At 43.4% G+C, this 19,042-nt stretch overlaps 1 protein-coding gene across 6 annotated transcripts; it reads left to right on the top strand.

Annotated features, from left to right (window-relative positions):
- The first annotated feature begins 1,396 nt into the window (after positions 1-1,396).
- LOC109775983 (phospholipid-transporting ATPase 3) lies at positions 1,397-18,558 on the top strand. Of its 6 annotated transcripts, none has more exons than XM_020334682.4 (27): positions 1,397-2,045; positions 3,327-3,392; positions 6,607-6,668; positions 6,819-6,900; positions 6,998-7,108; positions 7,263-7,340; positions 7,456-7,552; positions 7,707-7,813; positions 9,076-9,141; positions 9,230-9,351; positions 11,126-11,210; positions 11,413-11,490; positions 11,565-11,681; positions 11,893-12,048; positions 12,153-12,257; positions 12,480-12,622; positions 12,879-12,980; positions 13,088-13,151; positions 13,235-13,447; positions 14,772-14,937; positions 15,107-15,186; positions 15,912-16,151; positions 16,555-16,776; positions 16,858-17,025; positions 17,105-17,467; positions 17,570-17,676; positions 17,959-18,558. In XM_020334682.4, the coding sequence occupies exons 1-27, from the start codon at positions 1,446-1,448 to the stop codon at positions 18,269-18,271; spliced, it is 4,113 nt and encodes a 1,370-aa protein (XP_020190271.3). In that variant the 5' UTR covers positions 1,397-1,445; the 3' UTR covers positions 18,272-18,558. The 6 variants fall into 6 exon arrangements, with proteins under 6 accessions (XP_020190271.3, XP_073366564.1, XP_073366562.1 ...); XM_073510463.1 differs by having other exon boundaries at positions 1,408-2,045; positions 7,258-7,340; XM_073510461.1 differs by having other exon boundaries at positions 1,478-2,045; positions 6,612-6,668.
- The last annotated feature ends 484 nt before the right edge of the window (positions 18,559-19,042 follow it).

The raw sequence follows: 19,042 nt of genomic DNA on the forward strand, positions 1-19,042 counted from the left end.
GACGCTCAACGTTGGCGCCGCTCTCCGGGCGAGCAATGACCTCCTCCTGATTCCCACGCCACTTGTTGTAGGCCTATTGGATGGTCGCTCAATGGTTGGCCATGGCCTTCTCGTCGCGATCCATGCGGATGCTGGCGAACTCGGGGTCGACCATCTTGCGCTCGTCGAACGCCGTCTTGACCCTTCTCCAGTAGGTGTCGGCGTTCTGATTCGAGCCGGTGATTGGGTCGATGCTGACAGTCTTCCATGCTTCGGCGAGGCACTCGTCTTCCTTTCGCTTCCACTTGACGCGAGGCTCGCTCGGCCTGGAGTTGGACGACTACCTCTTCCTTCCCCCTTTGGCCGGTGGCTCCGCCGGTTTTTCCTCTTCCACCTCCTCCTCGACATCGTCGTGGTCGACGTCCTCCATGTCGACGGCGGTGTCCATTGTTTTGTCTTGCATGCGGAACTCGGGGCACGAAGCGGCGGCGGCCGAGCCGTTCGTGATGATCTCGTCCATCTTGGGGTCGGTGCTGTTGAAATATGGCGCCGAGCTTGGTGCAAAGGGCAGGGGTCCACGGCGTAGAGTCGGCACGGGCAAGCTTGAGTACGTCGGCGAGTAGCCGAACTGGGTGTTGAGGCCGACGATGAACGCGGGGGAGGGCGTGCATGGGTCGGGGCTGATGAAGACCGAGGGGGACACGCGCGACGCAGAGCAATGCAGGAAGGTGATGTCGGGGTTGAAGCCACCGAGCACGTCACCGTCGGCGTAGTCAAGCGAGGGCGCATACCCCCACACTGGCGGCGAGAAGTTGGCCGGCGATGCGACGCTCTGCTGCCTACCCCAAGCGCCTTGTGGGTACTGGCCTGCCTGTTGAGGCGGAAGGAGTTGGCGCCCGTTCGCCATGCCCGCGCGAGACGCCTCCTCCTGCTCCGCCGCCGCGTCCCTGCCCTTCTTCATGTTGAGCCCGTTTCGCCGATCGTTGGTGACCGCCACCCGGCGATCAACGTCGGCCTTCCACTCGGCGTTCGTCAAGCCCGGGGGCCTTGGCATCGGAGCCCTCGGCTTCCTCGGCTTTGGCTGGGCGGGACCGGTGGCTAGGCGAGGGGGCACATACTTCTTCGGTGGCAAGGCGGGCGGACCTGGGGAGAATGGCGGGAGCTGCGGGGGAGATGGGGTGGTGGGGAGGAAAAGGGAGGGAAAGGCGGAAAACAGCGGGAAAATCGGTCGGTGTCGCCGACAGTACGGGTCCACCGCCTTTTCGCTTTCGCCGGTGCCCCCAGGCGGCCGCTGGTGTGCTGGGTTCTGCTAGTTTCATCGGTTGTAATTTCGGCCCAAACCAGCGAAAAACGAGGATCTAGGGCTCGGGTAGGCGATTTTTTCATGTGCCGGCGGTAAAGAAGGCTTCCTGGTGGCTGTTGTGTGTGTGGGGGTGTGGGTGGGGTGGGGGAGGGGGCGGGTGGAGATGCTCTTATGCACAAGTCTCATAGCTCAAACGAGCTGGCCCTTCATCATTTTAAACAAACCAGTCGTGCAATCTGCAAGAATCCCGTCTCCTCCTCTCCCGTCGTCTCTTCTCCCCGGAGGTCGGAGGGAGGGAGGAAGAGAACAAGGCCAAAAAAAAAGAAGGGAAGAGAGACACAGAGGAAAAAAGCTCGCACATACGGGAACGCCTGATCCAAATCGAATCCCCTCCTTACGGAGAAACCCAAAATCCAGAGAAAAGACCGCGCAAATCCGGCCAGATTTGGCCCTCGATCTCGCGCGTGGTCCACCGAGAGGTTTCGCGAGATCTCCCGCGGGTTCCTCCAGCGCTTGGTCTGGCGCCGCAGAGGGCAGGATGAGCTCGCGGATAAAGGAGATGGTGCGGGTGGCCACTGCACGGCTGGGCGGCGAGCCTTCGCCGCGGGCGGGGCCTTCTCAGCCCGGGCGCGCGGAGTCGTCCAGGACGGCACGGCTCGGCGGCGGAGGCGCCAGCCTCCGGCGGCAGCCCCAACCGCAAGCGCCCACCGTGCGCACCATCTACTGCAACGACCGCGAGGCCAACGCGCCCGTCGCATACAAGGTACAGGCCTGGCTTTCCTCCTCTAATTCGGTTGATTCGTCTCGAAGCGTAGGGCTCTATGTGCCTAGATCTCGTTACCACCTGTGTGTTCCGTGTTCGGTCGGTTGGGTTGGAGATATCCATTTGGTACAGTGAGCTAGTAGAGCAGTGCAGCTTGTTTCGGTTTACATAGTCATTAATACTGATTATTCCACGAGAAAGTCACTTAGGGTCTGTTTGTCCTCGAGTGCTGCATTTCTAGTCAACTATGAGGCAATTGGGTGGATCAGAGCCTGTCTGATTGTTTGAATTACTAGTCACTTAGATTGCTACGGCAGCAATACAAACATACTAGATGCTACTGGCGTTTAGGTTTGAAGAGCTCAGATGAATAGGCTGGACTATTCTATACATCCATGATCCATCCACTTAACCGCACCTCTGCGTGATGCTTGCTGTGTCGATTACTGAACTTGTTTCCAGTCAGGGGCTCAGGGCAGCCAACTCACCTCTTGATGGCTGCAAGCTGAAGCAACCTATTTACTTGTGAGGGGAATGGTTGCTCTCCACGTCATTCATTGCCATGTTAGCTTTCCATGATAATGCTGTTGGTCTAATTGTAATACTCCATTTTATGCCACAAAATAATGGGAAACACTGTTACTTGCCACTTGCCTTTATTTTATTATCTTAACCATAATTTATCTGATCCCTGCAAAACTGCCCCAGTATTGTAAGTAGATGCATTCATAAATTTTCACTGACACTCCACCTTTCCCCGTACATATGCTAGTGTAAACAAATGAATATATTCTGGATCGATACTGTGAAGATCAAGCTATATCACTTATCATTTTATCAACAACTTCTAGTTTGTTTGACCATGCAATCAACTCTTTCTGTTTAGTTTGACAGTCTGCCGCGTGTAGCATATCAAATCATCACTTTTATAATTCTAATGCCAGAGCCCCACCTTGGTTTTTCTAATAATCCGTATCTTATATTTCTTGAACATTCTCGTGCATTCTCGTAAATTTTCACTGACACCCCACCTTTCCCGTACATGCTAGTGTAAACAAATGAATATATTCGGGATCGATACTGTGAAGACCAAGCTATATCACTTCTCATTTTACATCCTCTAGTTTGTTTGACCATGACTCTTTTTGTTTAGTTTCACAGTCTGCCGTGTGTAGGGTATCAAATCATCAGTACTGTAATTCTAATACCAGAGTCCCACCTTGTTTTTTTTTCTAATAATTCATACCTTATTTCTTCAACATTCTTGTTCATCATTTCCAGGGAAATTCTGTATCGACTACAAAGTACAGCGTATTGACATTTCTACCTAAAGGATTGTTTGAACAGGTATTGATACGTTGTTTTTTGTTTGTTACATATTCTGTCGACAAACCCTATAAATTTGTCATCTTTTAAAGTGAATTTGGCCTTTGTTTTTTTTTGCCTTGAAGCAACACGAAACTATTATCTTGTTTTTTTGAGAAAAAGCAAAAGCTTTGTGTCCCGATGTATCGAATAGGTAGGAGTAAAGGTTATTTACAAACGTGAGTGGGCACAGCAAAATCGGAATAGAAATGCAGAAGAGAGACCACACGGGGAAATAAATGAACATCCCAACCCTCAGGCCTGCAGGCAACTTGCCCGATGGTGCCCGTTCGAACCCGTGCGTGACCCTCATCAAGGATCATGTTGCGAATGGCGTGAGAGTCTGGTTGCGTGCTGTCGAAGGTGCAGGCGTTCCTGTGCGCTTCTAGATCATTTAGGACGTGAGAGGCGTGGTGCTTGCGAGGCCCTTGCATTGCTTTGGAGGAGTTCTCTGCTTGGCCGGCAGCCACCTGACGACGAGTGACTTGCCAGTGACGGGGCCACTGATGGTGGCATAGATCCAGGGGAGACCTCACGCCAAACGACCGTGGCAAACGGGCAGTCAAGCAGAAGGTGCTGCATGGTCAACAAAGTTTGGCCACATAACATGCAGGGGGATTGCGTGGCAGCTCACGATAAGCTAGGCGCTGCGCTGTTCAAGAATGATCCAGACCAGCCAGCTAGAAGAAAAACTTGACCTTACACGGAGCCAAGCCTTCCAGGTGAGCTTCCAGGCATGCCAGTTGACTAAATCATGGAAGGTCGCCGCCTGAACGGGCAAAGTAGACCTGGACTCCCATCCATTTCCAGACAAGGCAGCCAGGTTCATCAGAAAGTTTGGCTGCAGCCACCGCCCGCCAGAGCAGCACGAACTGCTGAAGGTTCGGCAACGAAAGGCTGCCGAGGATGTTGCCGATCCAGGCCCCATTCTCAAGCCCTTGGGCAACGTGTGTACTTTAAGTCGACGCTTAGGGGCCTTGGTGAGGATGCAGGCGCGATTTCAAACACAACACAATCGCCGAGCAAAAGATCAGACCGATAGCAGCAGGATTGCCCATTGCCAAGCTTAGTGAAAGTGAAGGTGCGGAATAGGGCATGCTCAGGGGTCAAGGCTTGGAGGTCGAGCCCAAACTAGGGCTTGGATGGGTCAGTTTTACTGTACCAAAGCCACCGAAGACGCAGCGCCATGCCCGTGCGTCCAGGTGGAGGAGTCCAAGGCCGTCAAGCTCAAGTGGATGACAGGCGTGACTCTGATTCACCACACAATTGCCACCATTGGCCTCCTTGCGCACGATGATTCTTGTTGCACTGCTTGATGATCTTTCTTGGAGGGGTGAGAGCCAACAACTGATGGATTGGAATAGAGGTCAACATAGACTGAACAAGCGTGGCAGCCTTTTGACCGTCAGGGCCCATATACGTCAGCGGGAGTTTAGCAATCTGGTAACTGAACCAGGAAATTTCCTCAATGTGCTCATGAACGCAGTTGAGGGCTGTGGCGGAGCTCTTGCGGAGGTTTGCTATCTGCTCGGAGGGATTGCAAAACACTGTTAGAAGCAGGCTGAAGTAGAGAAGCAAAGATGAGCTGGGGCTGAGCACAGAATAATATTATTTCTGAAGCTGTTGCTTGTATTTGCTGTGCTGAGGTCTATATATGTTTTTTTTTTGAGGGAAGGTCTATATATGGTTTATGGCAAGTCTGTTGTTAAACCAAACAGACCATGTAGCTCTTGTAGATGCAGTAGAGGCGAAATTCAAATTGACTAATGGTAGGCTTGAGCCCAAGTTCACCCTACCAAATGTATTTACTAGCCAATATTTTGGTCAAGTTTTTGCTTGGCCATGAATTGGCCAACAATTGCTAAAAAGTTAAACTAGAGCTGCCAAATAGTCATGGGCAATCCAATATATCGGCAACCATCCAAACAAGCATCAAAACTTTGGTCATGTCCAAATAACTGGTAGGGTGGGTATTGGCAACCATCCAAACACACCCTAGATGTCTGCCTGCATACACCTTACTTTCTAAGGAAACTTAGTCGACCTATACTAATACTAGTTAATAAAGACAAAGGGCACAAGGATTGCAACAGCATTCCCTCCTAAACCTCGTGTGTCTACTTGGCACTGATCTTGACCATTCCAATCCTTGTGCTGAGCTTATGGAAATGAACTCGCCCTAATGCCTTTGTTAGGATGTCTGCGAGCCGGTCCTTGGTGGCAACGGAATCAGCAGAGATGCTTCCAAGCATTCAAAGATGAAATGATACCGGGCATCAATATCCTTTCCTTGCCCTGCTCGTGCAAAACTGAGCTCTGCTGAGTGCCAGCGCAGACTTGCTGTCCATCTTCAGCTTGACAGTGTCATCTCTCTTCCTGTTTGGGCTGCCGAGCAACTGTGCCAGCCAGATGGCTTGGAGTGTTAAGTGGCACGGTTCAAGTGGCTTGGAGTGTTAAGTGGCACGGTTTTCAAGCAATTTGAAGTTCTAGATATGTAGAAGTTGGAAGTGAACCAAATTGAACTCAAATGCTATAGAAGGGATCACAAAAGTAAGGATGGGGAGGCAAAAAGAGAAACCCACGCACAAAGATATTGGGGCTTGTGCAACCAAGAAAGTACAAAATTGGCCTAACAAAGACGAAGCTCGTGTTGCACAAACTCAAGAAGAGATGCAACTTGGCACTTGTAGGGCAAGATTCGCAAAGCTTGGCAGCAACCTACGTTTGCAAGCAAATGATTCCTATACAATGTATCTTTTGCAAAAGCATCTTTTTCTTGAACTCTCTTTGCTTATAAGCTACTCCCTCTAGTACCGCTGTTACGACCCGATGTAAAATCCGTCGACATCGTTGCATGGACTGTTAGATCATATGAGTTTGGTATTTGACAATGCATTGAGGTCCATCATCTTGTCACACATTGTAAGCTGTATTTTGGCAACATAATTCTGACAGTCTGATAGTTCGTCATTAGGTAAGGGGTATTGTAATATTGCACTATTGCAATGAGCTTTATACGCTATAATTATTGAATCAAGTAATGCTTGTTATAAATACAATGCATGTTTCCATACTGAACAAAGCAGCTTTGCAGTGACAGCTGCAACGTCGATTTAAGTGTTATTGTATTATTCGATAGCAATATGACCTAGGAACCTTTTGTAATTCATTTTTCTTTTCTTTTTTGCTTTGACAGTTCAGGCGGGTGGCAAATCTTTACTTCCTCATGATTTCAATCTTGTCGACTACACCAATTAGGTATCTGTGTGTGTGTGTGTGTACCTATGGAATTATGTAGTTGCAACTTCAAACATCTGAGCATAGCAAGCCCATGATTCAATCGCCCTTTACTTCCCTTTAGCTTTACTTCTAACAATCTTAAGATCATACTTGCTTGTACTTTTGCAGTCCAGTCCACCCTGTCACCAACGTGGTTCCCCTTAGTCTAGTACTTTTGGTGTCACTCATCAAGGAAGCTTTTGAGGACTGGGTTAGTATATTGCCAGCTGCTACACTATTTTATTGTGCTATCGTAATGAGGATATCTGATGCCTTTCCCTTTTGTTTGTTTCCTGTCCTTAATACAGAAACGTTTCCAGAATGATATGTCAATTAATAATGCACATGTCGATGTATTGCAAGGTCAAAAATGGGAAAGTAGTCCATGGAAAAGACTGCAGGTTGGAGATATTGTGAGGGTAATGTCTCAAATCTTTCTTATTGCGTATTGATCAATTGGTCTGTTGCTTTCTAAAATTAATACACTTGATCTTTTGTCATGTCTTTAGTTCAATCTTGAGCTTGAAATGCATAAAGAAAAAAACTAATAGTGATGGGCACTTTTTAGAGCAGATCAAGCAAGACAGTTATTTCCCTGCTGATTTGCTCTTCCTATCGAGTACGAATGCTGATGGTGTCTGCTATATAGAGGTTAATAATTCATTCTTACATGTTCCATTTTTTTGCTCAAACTGGAAGTATTAATTGAACTTCAGAGAAAACTTTCTTCTAATTGATGTGTTTTATATATTTTTATTTATTTTAGACAGCAAATCTTGATGGGGAAACCAACCTGAAAATAAGGAAGGCTTTGGAGAAAACTTGGGACTATGTTCTTCCTGAAAAGGCATCGGAATTCAAAGGTTATTCATGTATTTCTTTTGTTTCATCTCGAGGACATTCTATTCCATAGTTGGTGGAATTAAGGAAGCCTTGTACTTCCTCTGAACTTCGCATAATCATTCTACCTTTTCTGAACTTCACATTCACATTCTCTGTTTTGCTTATGACTTACAGGTGAAATACAGTGTGAACAGCCAAACAATTCGCTTTACACATTTACCGGTAATCTTATTGTGGACAAGCAAACCATACCAATTTCACCAAACCAAATACTTCTAAGGGTAAGTTCTGTTCATGCTGTGTTTTCTTTTCTCGTTTCTTATTGAGAAAATTGGAACCATTCCACTGCGAAGTTGGCATCACGAAAAATGCAACTAACTGTTAGAATGACTTGTGGGTTCTGTTGCTCGAGAAAAAGACAGGTGGGTCCAGGTCTTACATGTCAGTTAGACATGACGTCATTTTTCAAACTTACCAACTTTTGAGTGGCATGATTCAGAATTTCCCTCTTGGGTTTGTTTGGATGAGATTTTTTCCTTGGAAAGTTTAGGTATTTAGTTACCAAAGCCTTCCAATTGAAGGCCCCTTATCCAAATGGACCTTCTATATTTGTTTACAAGATTATACACTTGCCAAGTTGTTTACAAGTTATAAATATCGTCAAAAACAATGTCACCATCAATGCCTTCACTCACATCCTTTTCACTTTAACCACAAACATGAAACATCTTTTGTTGGGCATATTCGAATGACATCATCAGTAAAAAAATAATAGTGTAATGTGATACTTATTATAGCTTTCGCAAACGAGAATAGCGACGAGCCGATGATACAAGTATTTAGTTAGAAAAGTTCAAAAATTTCAACTTCTCACTTCTTCTCCAGTCTCAAATGTTGGACAAGCAGCTACTGGTTTAACCAGTTTCCGGAAATTGTACAAGAAATAAGCTAGTGTTTGTTACAAGTATATAGAAATCTTATGGCCAAAAGTTATATTTCCAACACTTCCAGAAGTAATTTTTTTTTGAATTTCGAGTTACGAGCAGAGATAGTAGACCTGCAATGCTCCAAGGTGGAAGCTGCTTAGATGTATGGGCTTTTGCGAGTTTTTTGCAGTGTGACCATCTGAGCACCCATGCGAAGGTGCTTGCACTGCAGGGCTAGACTACATTGGATGCTTGGTGACATGAATTCTCCCTTCTAACCAACTTTTATGCACCTCCTGGCATGGATTTCGAGTCGCGCGAGCGACTAGTCGATGAGTTGCAAAAAAATGTCGACTCGACTTAGTGACTCAAGTAGCGAGCCACGACTAGTCGCAACTGCAGGCTCGACTTTTAACGAGTCGCTACCCCAGAGTGACTCGGATGAGTCGCAACTCGAAAACCATGCTTCCTGGGTTGGGAGATGCTCTGATATTTTTTCTTCTTTTCAGTGTTTACTTTCATCAGACTTAATAGTTGCTTGCACAGCAATCCATTCTATCTCTGTATGTTTGTGCCTTCGCAGTAGACCATAACTTCACACTACCTTTTTTCTGCAGGGATGCAGCCTTCGTAATACCGAGTACATTGTTGCGGTTGTTATATTCACGGGCCACGAGACGAAAGTATGGGCTATTTTGTGTTTCCTACGTATTCAACTTGTTGTGATTTGTTTCTGGTTTTCTTATTTACTGCAGCGGAACACTATTGCAGGTTATGATGAACTCAATGAATGTTCCTTCTAAAAGAAGCACATTGGAGAAAAAGCTAGACAAGCTTATTCTAGCTCTATTTGCAACCCTCTTTACGATGTGTGTCATTGGTGCTATTGGAAGGTAAGCTTTTTCGTGATTCACTTATTTTTTTGACATGTCTATTCTGTACAATTTGTTTACATGCACATTCTTAAAATTAGCAATACCGCTTAGGTATATGTTCTGGAGGCTTGCACTTGCATTTTTTTTAGCTTCTTAGTTGGCCATAGAGAAAAATTTCTACTTTTAAAAATTATGACAGGGTCTGTTGGAGTCTGTGTGTGTACGTGTGGCCCGTTGGGGCGGGGGGGGGGGGGGGGATCTTTACTGTTTTACTTCTTTTTTGTGGTTTTGTGTGGCATAGAGGGTTACAGATAAACACATGACTTCATTTTATTGAAAGGAATTGTCTGCAAGCCCTCTTACCCACCCCACAACTCTTGCAGCAGTTGCTGTAATCTCGCAAACTGTAGCGGCCTTTCGTGGTCAACCTGCCTGATCTGCAGCAAGCCCACATAATAACAAAAGAGACACGATCATATCCTCCATGCATGCCGTGTTGGCCTCAGACTTCTGGTTTGCAACTTGCCGCTGCACAAGCTAGCTCACAGTCAATCTAACCATCTATGATCTATTTCTCACTAGTTACTGCATGTAGTCCGGAGCAATACCAGAACTGGATCGTTCAGGAGAATCGACCAACTTGTACTGGTCGCTCACGGCAAGAAGTGTTGGCCAGAGAAAATAATCATCAGTCGACGCCCCATGTTTAGCTAGCTTCGTATATCAAGTTGCTCTCGTCGGAAAGCAATCGGCAAGTCAAGTCTTCACGTGCTGTGGTGAGGCAGGGCATCACCTCAGTCGCAAACTAAGTTAATTGAAATTCAGAGCATATGCGGGCTTCCGGCTCCCACGGGCCCGCATAAAAGCTTGGTAATCTGCCTTGTTGGCCATATAACTTTTGCGGGTAAGAGCCAGCGACCGTGAGCAGTCCACAACACGTCCCACTTGCATCCTGATTTTGGGGTGGACAAACAGAATGAACTCTTTTTTTTAATGGACAGAATGGGAAAAGCTCTTTTCAGCATACAGATTTCTTTGAAGGTTGGCAGGTTAACAATCAAAGTTATAATCATCACATGGTAAAATTGTAAAAGAATTGTAACGACCTGGCCTAATCCACTGGTTCCTGCTACCATCTACTCCCTCCGTCCGCGAATAAGTGTACATCTAGCTTTTGTCTTAAGTCAAAGTTTTAAAACTTTGACCAACTTTCTAGAGAAAAGTAAAAACATTTATGGCACTAAATTAGTATCAGTAGATCCGTTTTGAAATGCACTTTAATAATATACCAATTTGATGTCATATATGTTACTACTATTTTCTATAAAGTTGGTCAAAATTTTAAAACTTTGACTTAGAACAAAAACTAGATGTACACTTATTCACGGACGGAGGGAGTAGGATCTAGACTGGCCCCACAGACCAACACTAGTCTTTCCTGTGCACTTTGTCCACACTCGTGTGCACCCAGGATCAACTTCCTAGTCGTTCACCTGTCCTCAAATTGCTCCAAGCCAAGCACGCTTAACTTTGAGGTTCCTTTCGGATGGGCTCCCGGGAAAGAAGGTGCACCTTGTTGATATGAGTAGTCTATCATTCCTATTAAGCCGGGATGCCATAAGAATAATGCAGATGTACAGTTTATTTATGGATTACCAATCATTGCTTTTGGTTACCTTGTAACTATGACTGGTTTATCTTAGTGCAATGATGTGCATGTTCTGTTTGCATTTTGTCTAAAAAACGATTATATAACTCTACTGATAGACCTTATATTTGGCTTTATCAACAGTGGTGTGTTCATTAATGAGAAATACTTCTATCTTGGATTGCGTGGGCGTGTCGAGGACCAGTTTAATCCCAAGAACAGACTTGTGGTATGTACTCCCTCCGTCCGAAAATACTTGTCATCAAAATGAATAAAAGGGGATGTATCTAGATGTATTTTAGTTCTAGATACATCCCTTTTTATCCATTTTGATGACAAGTATTTTCGGACGGAGGGAGTACTATTTTGTTATGTTTTCAAATAATTTGCCCCAAGCATGATTATATCATACAATTGCACTTCTGCTGCAGGTGACCATTTTAACCATGTTTACTCTAATAACTCTGTACTCAACGATCATCCCCATATCTCTTTACGTGTCCATTGAGGTATATTGTCCTCGTTCTCATGTAGTGCATCCTGTTATTGGACGTTCAGACCTTATATTACCTTTGATATGCAGATGATCAAATTCATTCAGTGCGCACAGTTTATTAACAATGATCTGAATATGTATCATGCTGAGAGCAACACCCCAGCTTTGGCCCGTACTTCTAATCTGAATGAGGAGCTTGGGCAGGTAATATCCCCTTACCAAAATTGTTTCAATGGTTTCATTTTGTCCAAGATGAATTTATTCTTTCCAGATTGGCTATTACTATTAGACCCTGATAATACAACATGATTGAACTAAATGCTTAGTGGTATTTCAGTAGATTTAGCACTTGCAAATAAATTTTACATTTCTGACATTTTTTCCCACCTTGTCTCTTTCACCATTAATGGTTCAGGTTGAGTATATATTTTCTGACAAAACTGGAACACTTACAAGAAACTTGATGGAATTCTTTAAATGTTCAATTGGCGGGGAAATATATGGAACTGGCATTACAGAGATTGAGAAGGGAGGAGCTGAGCGAGCTGGAGTCAGAATTGATGATGATGAGGTCTCGAGTATCTTCCTTGCTACTTAAGCTGTTAAAGTGTGGTATTTGTGATGAAAAAATTGATGCACAGCTGCCCTTACGTTTGGCCTACTTACTTTTATTAGGATAAAAGATCAGCCACTGCAGTTCATGAGAAAGGATTCAACTTCGACGACACTAGAATAATGCGTGGTGCATGGAGAAATGAACCTAATCCTGAGGCCTGCATGGTAGATACATTGGACTACCTGCGAAATAGTTTTTACTCTTTTCTTCCATCAGTAACTTTGGTTTCATTTCGGTCATAATCATCTTTAATCTGATTAACATACCGTGAGCTATTTCTGTAATATAAAAATTATTTAAAACATATGTTCCCTTTTTAATGATTTCCCTTTTTATTGTGTGAATTGCTAAGCAGCCATTCCTTATTTTCTCTTATGTCTCTTTAGGAATTCTTCAGATGCCTGGCAATCTGTCATACGGTTCTTCCTGAGGGCGAGGAGACACCGGAAAAGATCACTTATCAAGCTGCCTCTCCTGATGAGGCCGCACTTGTGGCTGCAGCAAAGAATTTCGGTTTCTTTTTTTATAGGCAAGTCTTACCTTAGATGTAGTTTTAGATTGCTCTTGTGGTTTTGTTCCAAACAGGATATATAGAAAGACTCTGTACTCTGTTAGCCCCTCCGTTCACAAATATAAGATGTTCTCGATATTTTAATATGGACTGAAATGAGTGAACAAACGCACTAAAACGTGTATCTACCATTTCGCACCAAAACGTTGAGCTAAAATACTTTTGTTTGTGAATGGCAATGCCTGGTGGGTGACATTTTATGCCTCTTTTGCAGACGTACGCCGACCACAGTAATGGTTCGTGAATCACATGTTGATAGGATGGGTAGTATGCAAGACGTTGCCTATGAAATTCTGAATGTTTTGGAATTTAACAGGTCTGCTTTATTTATTTCCGACTGAAATTTGATAGATTAAATCATTATTCTGCACTAAACACTTTGCTGTCCTTTTCTTTTGATCTGACACTTTGCTGCACTTACAGTACAAGGAAGCGCCAATCTGTGGTTTGCCGCTTTCCAAATGGAAAACTTGTTCTCTACTGCAAGGTAATATAAGAAACAAACACTTGATATAGCTTACATTTTTCAGATCGTTGCACTAACCTTATACCACAACTTTTGTGTCATAGGGTGCTGATAATGTCATCTATGAACGTTTAGCTGATGGAAATTATGACATTAAAAAGACAAGCAGAGAACATCTAGAGCAATTTGGATCTGCTGGCTTGCGTACACTTTGCCTTGCTTATCGAGATCTCAGCATGGACCAATACAAAAGCTGGAATGAGAAGTTCGTGCAAGCTAAATCTTCTTTACGTGACCGCGATAAGAAGCTTGATGAGGCATGCATCACTATCTTCTGAATATTTTATTAGTATTGATATTATATCTTCTTTTATTGAGTATATGTGCTGAATTGCGGTCCTTATGATTTGAAGTTCTGTTACTGCCTCTCCAATCCCTTCTATCGCTTGCCTGACTTCTTGGTTTACTGTCATCCACTATGGACTTGAGTCTTGTATGCGCTGCTGGGCATGTGATTAATTTCCTGTGATCACTTTGCAGTTTATGTATAAAAAATGTAATGTGGTTTAGAAATAATTGTTATGTAGGAACATTCTCTGTAGCTCTGCATTTTGTCATATATTGGAAGCCTCATTTTGGATTTATTCGATCTGGGCATTTCGTATAATCAAAAGTTGAATTTCTTTTGCGATCAGTTTAATTATTGAATGTACTTGACAAATAGGTCATTTCTGAATTTTCATTCTTGAATGCAAGACTCTTTCTGTGATTTCTATAATAGTGTAGTAGCAGAAGATGTTTTTAAACAGATTGTTTTAAAACCAAATCAGTGCCATTGTTGCACGTCTCTCTACTCCTATAAAAGACCCGGTTGGGGATGATGGTGTGCCTGCCATCCATCGTCATTTCTGACCATTCGATCTACATCTAAAGCATGCAAGGTACTCCACATCTAGGCCAGCCACATCTGTCCCCCATGTCATCCAAACAGATAAGAGGAACAGATTTTGGGTGATTTCTTTTCAAGCCTGCAAACATGTAGCTGTCTCTTTTGGGTCCGTTGTAACGCACAGGAACTTTGCTAGTACTATTTCAATATACTAATCTATATATTGATGGCCAATGTTTTAAACGGTGGACTGCATGAATCCGAGTATGCCATGACAACCTTTACTTAAGGGACAGAAGGAGTGATTTTTTTAATGGGTGTTTCTTTTCTCTTCAAAAGACAAAAATTAGACGAGTCTTATTGCCTGTGTAGTGTTAAAAACGCTCTTATATTATGGGGTGGAGGGAGTAGTTGTTTAATAATTTTTGTTGCTAATTTGTAATCTTACCTTGCCATTGAATATTAGTACTTTATACATATTTATACATAATTTAGGAAAAACATCTGTATCCAGTTAATTCGATGTATATGTACCAAGATAGGAAAGAGGATCATGAACAAAGTAGACTGGTCCTTCTCCCTAAAACATTAAGCGTTTAAATAGTTTATTGAAAATCGTCACACGAATACCACTATCTGTGTATTCTGTCATATTATTAAGGACAGTGAGTTGTAAAAAGCATTTGAAGTTAATCTTTTCTGCTATTGCTGGGCCATAATGTGATATAATTTTCTTCTCATTTTTCTTTCAGGTGGCTGAATTGATTGAGAAGGACCTTATATTGATAGGTTGCACTGCTATTGAAGACAAACTGCAAGAAGGGGTGCCAGCCTGCATCGAAACTCTTTCTGCAGCTGGCATAAAAATTTGGGTGCTAACTGGAGATAAAATGGAAACAGCAATTAATATAGCATACGGTGAGGTTTTAATTGTGTAATATTGTTTTAACATTTGCTTGTTTCTTCCTTAAAGGGAATATTAAAAGCCCCCCCCCCCCCCCCCCCCCCCCCCCCCCAACACCCACACACCCACCTGATATAGAGAAGCTGCTGAAGTTTTTCAGTTGGTTATTTATTTGCTCCGCAGCATGCAGCCTGGTGAACAACGACACGAAACAGTTCATCATCAGTTCAGAGACAGACACAATTAGAGAGGCTGAGGACAGGGTAAGATAATCATATAGAATTGCACTGTGAAATGATATTCTGTCATAGAGGCAATGAAGCCTTAACACACACCACCTCTGTTTCTAAATATAAGACGTTTTGGCAGTTGAAATTGAAGTGCATAAACGTATTATATTTAGGAACAGAGGGTGTATTATCTTCTATAGGATTTAAATGGATATACGAGTGAAGACTGCTAAAATCATACTCCGTCCGTCCCAAAAAAAGTGTCGCTGATTTCGTACAAAGTTGTACTAAATCAATGACACTTATTGAGGGAGTATCATTTAGATCAGGGAATAGCTCAACTGGGTTCTTGCGAGTAGAACTCACATTTTCCTTAGTATTTTGATTGGTGGGGGTATTAAGGGATTTATTTTGGCTGAGATTTAGTCTTTATTCTTATATACTCCCTCTGTCCCATAACAGTGACACTTATTGTGTGAACATATTGGATGTAATAATGTCTTATATTATGGGTCGGAGGGAGTAGATAACAGCATAAAATATTTTTGATTGTCTTACCTCTTATGTGGGTTGTGTTGCTTTAGCCTCTCTGCCATGTTTATATGCGCCTTGGTATGTCTTTTTTGTTCTTTGCACTTCGGTTAAAGCATAATCAGCAATACAATTGTATCTGATTGTATTAAACCAACTTTTTGACTTGTGGCGTAATCTTTGTTATGGACCTTCCTTTCCATATATAATGTTCCGGCCATTTTCAGGGTGACCCTGTGGAAATTGCGCGAGTTATCAAAGAGTCGGTAAAACAGAGTCTAAGAAGTTACCTCGAGGAAGCCCGCCGTTCTCTAAGTAACACACCGGAACGAAAGTTGGCTTTCATTATTGATGGAAGATGCTTGATGTATGCTCTAGACCCAGCTCTGCGTGTGAATCTTCTTGGTTTGAGTTTAATTTGTCACTCAGTTGTATGTTGTCGAGTTTCTCCACTGCAAAAGGCACAGGTAAATTTCATTTCTTACTGTTAGTGTTTATGCATGCCTTGCGTTTTACCCGGGGAAGTAGTAACAGCATGCCATCCTTGATTTGTGGATATGTGAGTTTTTTAGTCTAGGACTCATATGGGGAGATTATTACATTGTAAAGGCAATAACCAATATTGTACCTTCACAATAAGAGTTTGTGCATGTGATTCGTTATTAATCAGTGTACATTGGTTGCATTTGCTATTCCAGTTTTGATCTCAGAAACCAATTCTGTGCTGTTGATATGGTCTTATATGTGCTTACTTAGTCATTACCCATTCCAAGTAATACCAAAGTCTCTGGTTTGTGCGTTTTTTTCCTTGCGTAACCTGTTTGGTCAAACTGATGCCAAAATACCAATGTTGACGCTCATATTTTGTAGGTTACTAGCTTAGTTAGGAAGGGTGCTCGTAAGATAACTCTCAGCATTGGCGATGGTGCTAATGATGTAAGCATGATTCAAGCCGCTCATGTTGGGATTGGCATTAGTGGACAAGAAGGGATGCAAGCAGTTATGGCTAGTGATTTTGCCATCGCTCAATTTCGTTATCTTACTGATTTACTTCTTGTACATGGACGGTGGTCATACTTGAGATTGTGCAAGGTATGCTTATGGTTTCGTTAGCTTGTAGCTTTTCATATATTTATAGTTTACGAAACTTAATGTGGTCACTTGCTGTCTCAGGTTATCACATACTTCTTCTACAAGAATCTGACGTTTACGCTAACTCAGTTCTGGTTCACTTTCCAAACTGGCTTTTCTGGTCAGCGGTTTTATGACGACTGGTTCCAGTCGCTGTATAATGTCATTTTCACAGCGCTACCTGTAATTATGGTTGGATTATTTGATAAGGTATAGCTGCCTGTATTCATTTTACATTAAGTTCTTGAATGATGCTGTTTGCGGCATTCACGTAATTGAACCCTTTCAGGATGTGAGTGCATCTCTATCAAAGAAATACCCACAACTTTACCAGGAAGGAATCAGGAATACATTCTTCAAGTGGAAAGTGATAGCGGTGTGGGGTTTCTTTGCTTTCTACCAGTCAATAGTGTTTTATTACTTCACTGCAGCTGCAAGTCAGCATGGTCATGGCTCATCTGGCAAGATTCTTGGTCAATGGGATGTTAGCACGATGGCCTTTACTTGTGTTGTGGTTACTGTGAACCTCCGCCTCCTCATGTCATGCAACTCTATTACGAGATGGCATTATTTCAGTGTAGCCGGCAGTATAGCAGCCTGGTTTCTGTTTATCTTTATATACTCTGCCATAATGACATCATTTGACAGACAGGTTGGTGAATTATGAACTAATCTATCTCTGCTGATGACCATTAGGGCCTAATAACCATTTCTTTCTACAAATGCATAACTTCATGCTGTGTTCCTTCTGCAGGAAAATGTATACTTTGTGATTTATGTTCTGATGAGTACCTTTTTCTTCTACCTGACACTAATTCTTGTTCCGGTCATCGCTCTCTTTGGTGACTTCCTATATTTATCGTAAGATACCACCTTTTCCTTTTGCACAATTACTCCCTCCGTTCCTAAATATTTGTCTTTTTAGAGATTTCAAATGGACTACCACATACGGATGTATATAGACATATTTTAGAGTGTAGATTCACTCATTTTGCTCCGTATGTAGTCACTTGTTGAAATCTCTAGAAAGACAAATATTTAGGAACGGAGGGAGTATATGTTATTGTCATCTGGTTTTGGTTCCTTTCAGTTTACATACTGAATCAATCGTGTGCTGTCTCTGATACTCTGTCGGTCTTCCAGGCTTCAGCGATGGCTATTCCCCTATGACTACCAAGTTGTTCAAGAGATGCACAAGGATGACCCCCATGAATACAGCATGATACGTCTTCCAGAGAGGAGCCATTTGAGCCCTGAAGAAGCAAGAAGCTATGCGATTTCCATGCTCCCCCGAGAGAACTCCAAGCACACTGGTTTTGCTTTCGACTCCCCGGGCTATGAGTCATTTTTTGCATCACAGCAAGGTGTCTGTGTGCCTCACAAGCCATGGGATGTCGCAAGGAGAGCCAGCATGAAGCAGCAGCGGCAGCAGCCACAACGAACAGGAAGGTCTTAATCCTGGATTCGTGTAAAGTTTTGTACATCATGTTCTTTTGCCGCAGACCACATGATTGTGTATAAGTAGCCTTAGCCTTTTTTCTTGTTTGTCACCCAATATGTTATGCTGGCCATGTTAGTAGGTGGCCATTGATCCTGTTGGCTGAAGAATCAGGTAGGCACGCACCTGGTTAAACAAAATGGAAACTGGGAAATGCAGTTAGCAAAATTCTTTGTGACTTTTACAGAATTGGATGTTACTGAAATTTGTCTTGTCTTGTTATGAAATCTTGCTTCGTTACATAATGAGTAAAGTGCCGGTGTGTTCCGGCCGTCTGATTGATCGCATAGATCTTGATGCTTTGGCTGGGTTGCCATGACAGATTTTTTTTCCCGTTTGCTCCCCGACTCTACGTGCAAACGCCAGCTTTCCTCTTCTTTCTGTCGAGCAGCGTCCCAGCCTTACCCATATGATAATGTAAGTGCCACACATCAGGATTTTAGGATTTGGGCCGAACGTGTCGGTTGCCGTCAAATCATTTGCGTGGATCTCAAAGCACATCTGGTTGCCAAGTCAGTTTTCCGGTCGTTTGGTGTAGGACAGTCTGAACGAACACACCTTCACGACAAGTCAACCGTCTCGCCTTAAAGCATCTCCAGCCGTTCGGTCCCACAAGGGCTTGAAATAACGCCATTTGGAGCCAATCGACGATAAATTCAGCGTGGGGGGCTCGGGTTCTCAGCCGACCCCCAAGTTCACCCCCTAGCCGCTGATTTGGCCAAAATTCGG

The sequence above is a fragment of the Aegilops tauschii genome, chromosome 1 (assembly GCF_002575655.3).
Source record: "Aegilops tauschii subsp. strangulata cultivar AL8/78 chromosome 1, Aet v6.0, whole genome shotgun sequence".
Taxonomy (NCBI): domain Eukaryota; kingdom Viridiplantae; phylum Streptophyta; class Magnoliopsida; order Poales; family Poaceae; genus Aegilops; species Aegilops tauschii.

Coding starts and splice junctions, on each gene's coding strand:
- LOC109775983 (XM_020334682.4), top strand. CDS start 1,446: ATGCTCTTATGCACAAGTCTCATAGCTCAAACGAGCTGGCCCTTCATC. Junction 12,623..12,878: donor TTCGGTTTCTTTTTTTATAG/GCAAGTCTTACC, acceptor CCTCTTTTGCAG/ACGTACGCCGACCACAGTAA. Junction 16,152..16,554: donor CTCCACTGCAAAAGGCACAG/GTAAATTTCATT, acceptor CATATTTTGTAG/GTTACTAGCTTAGTTAGGAA.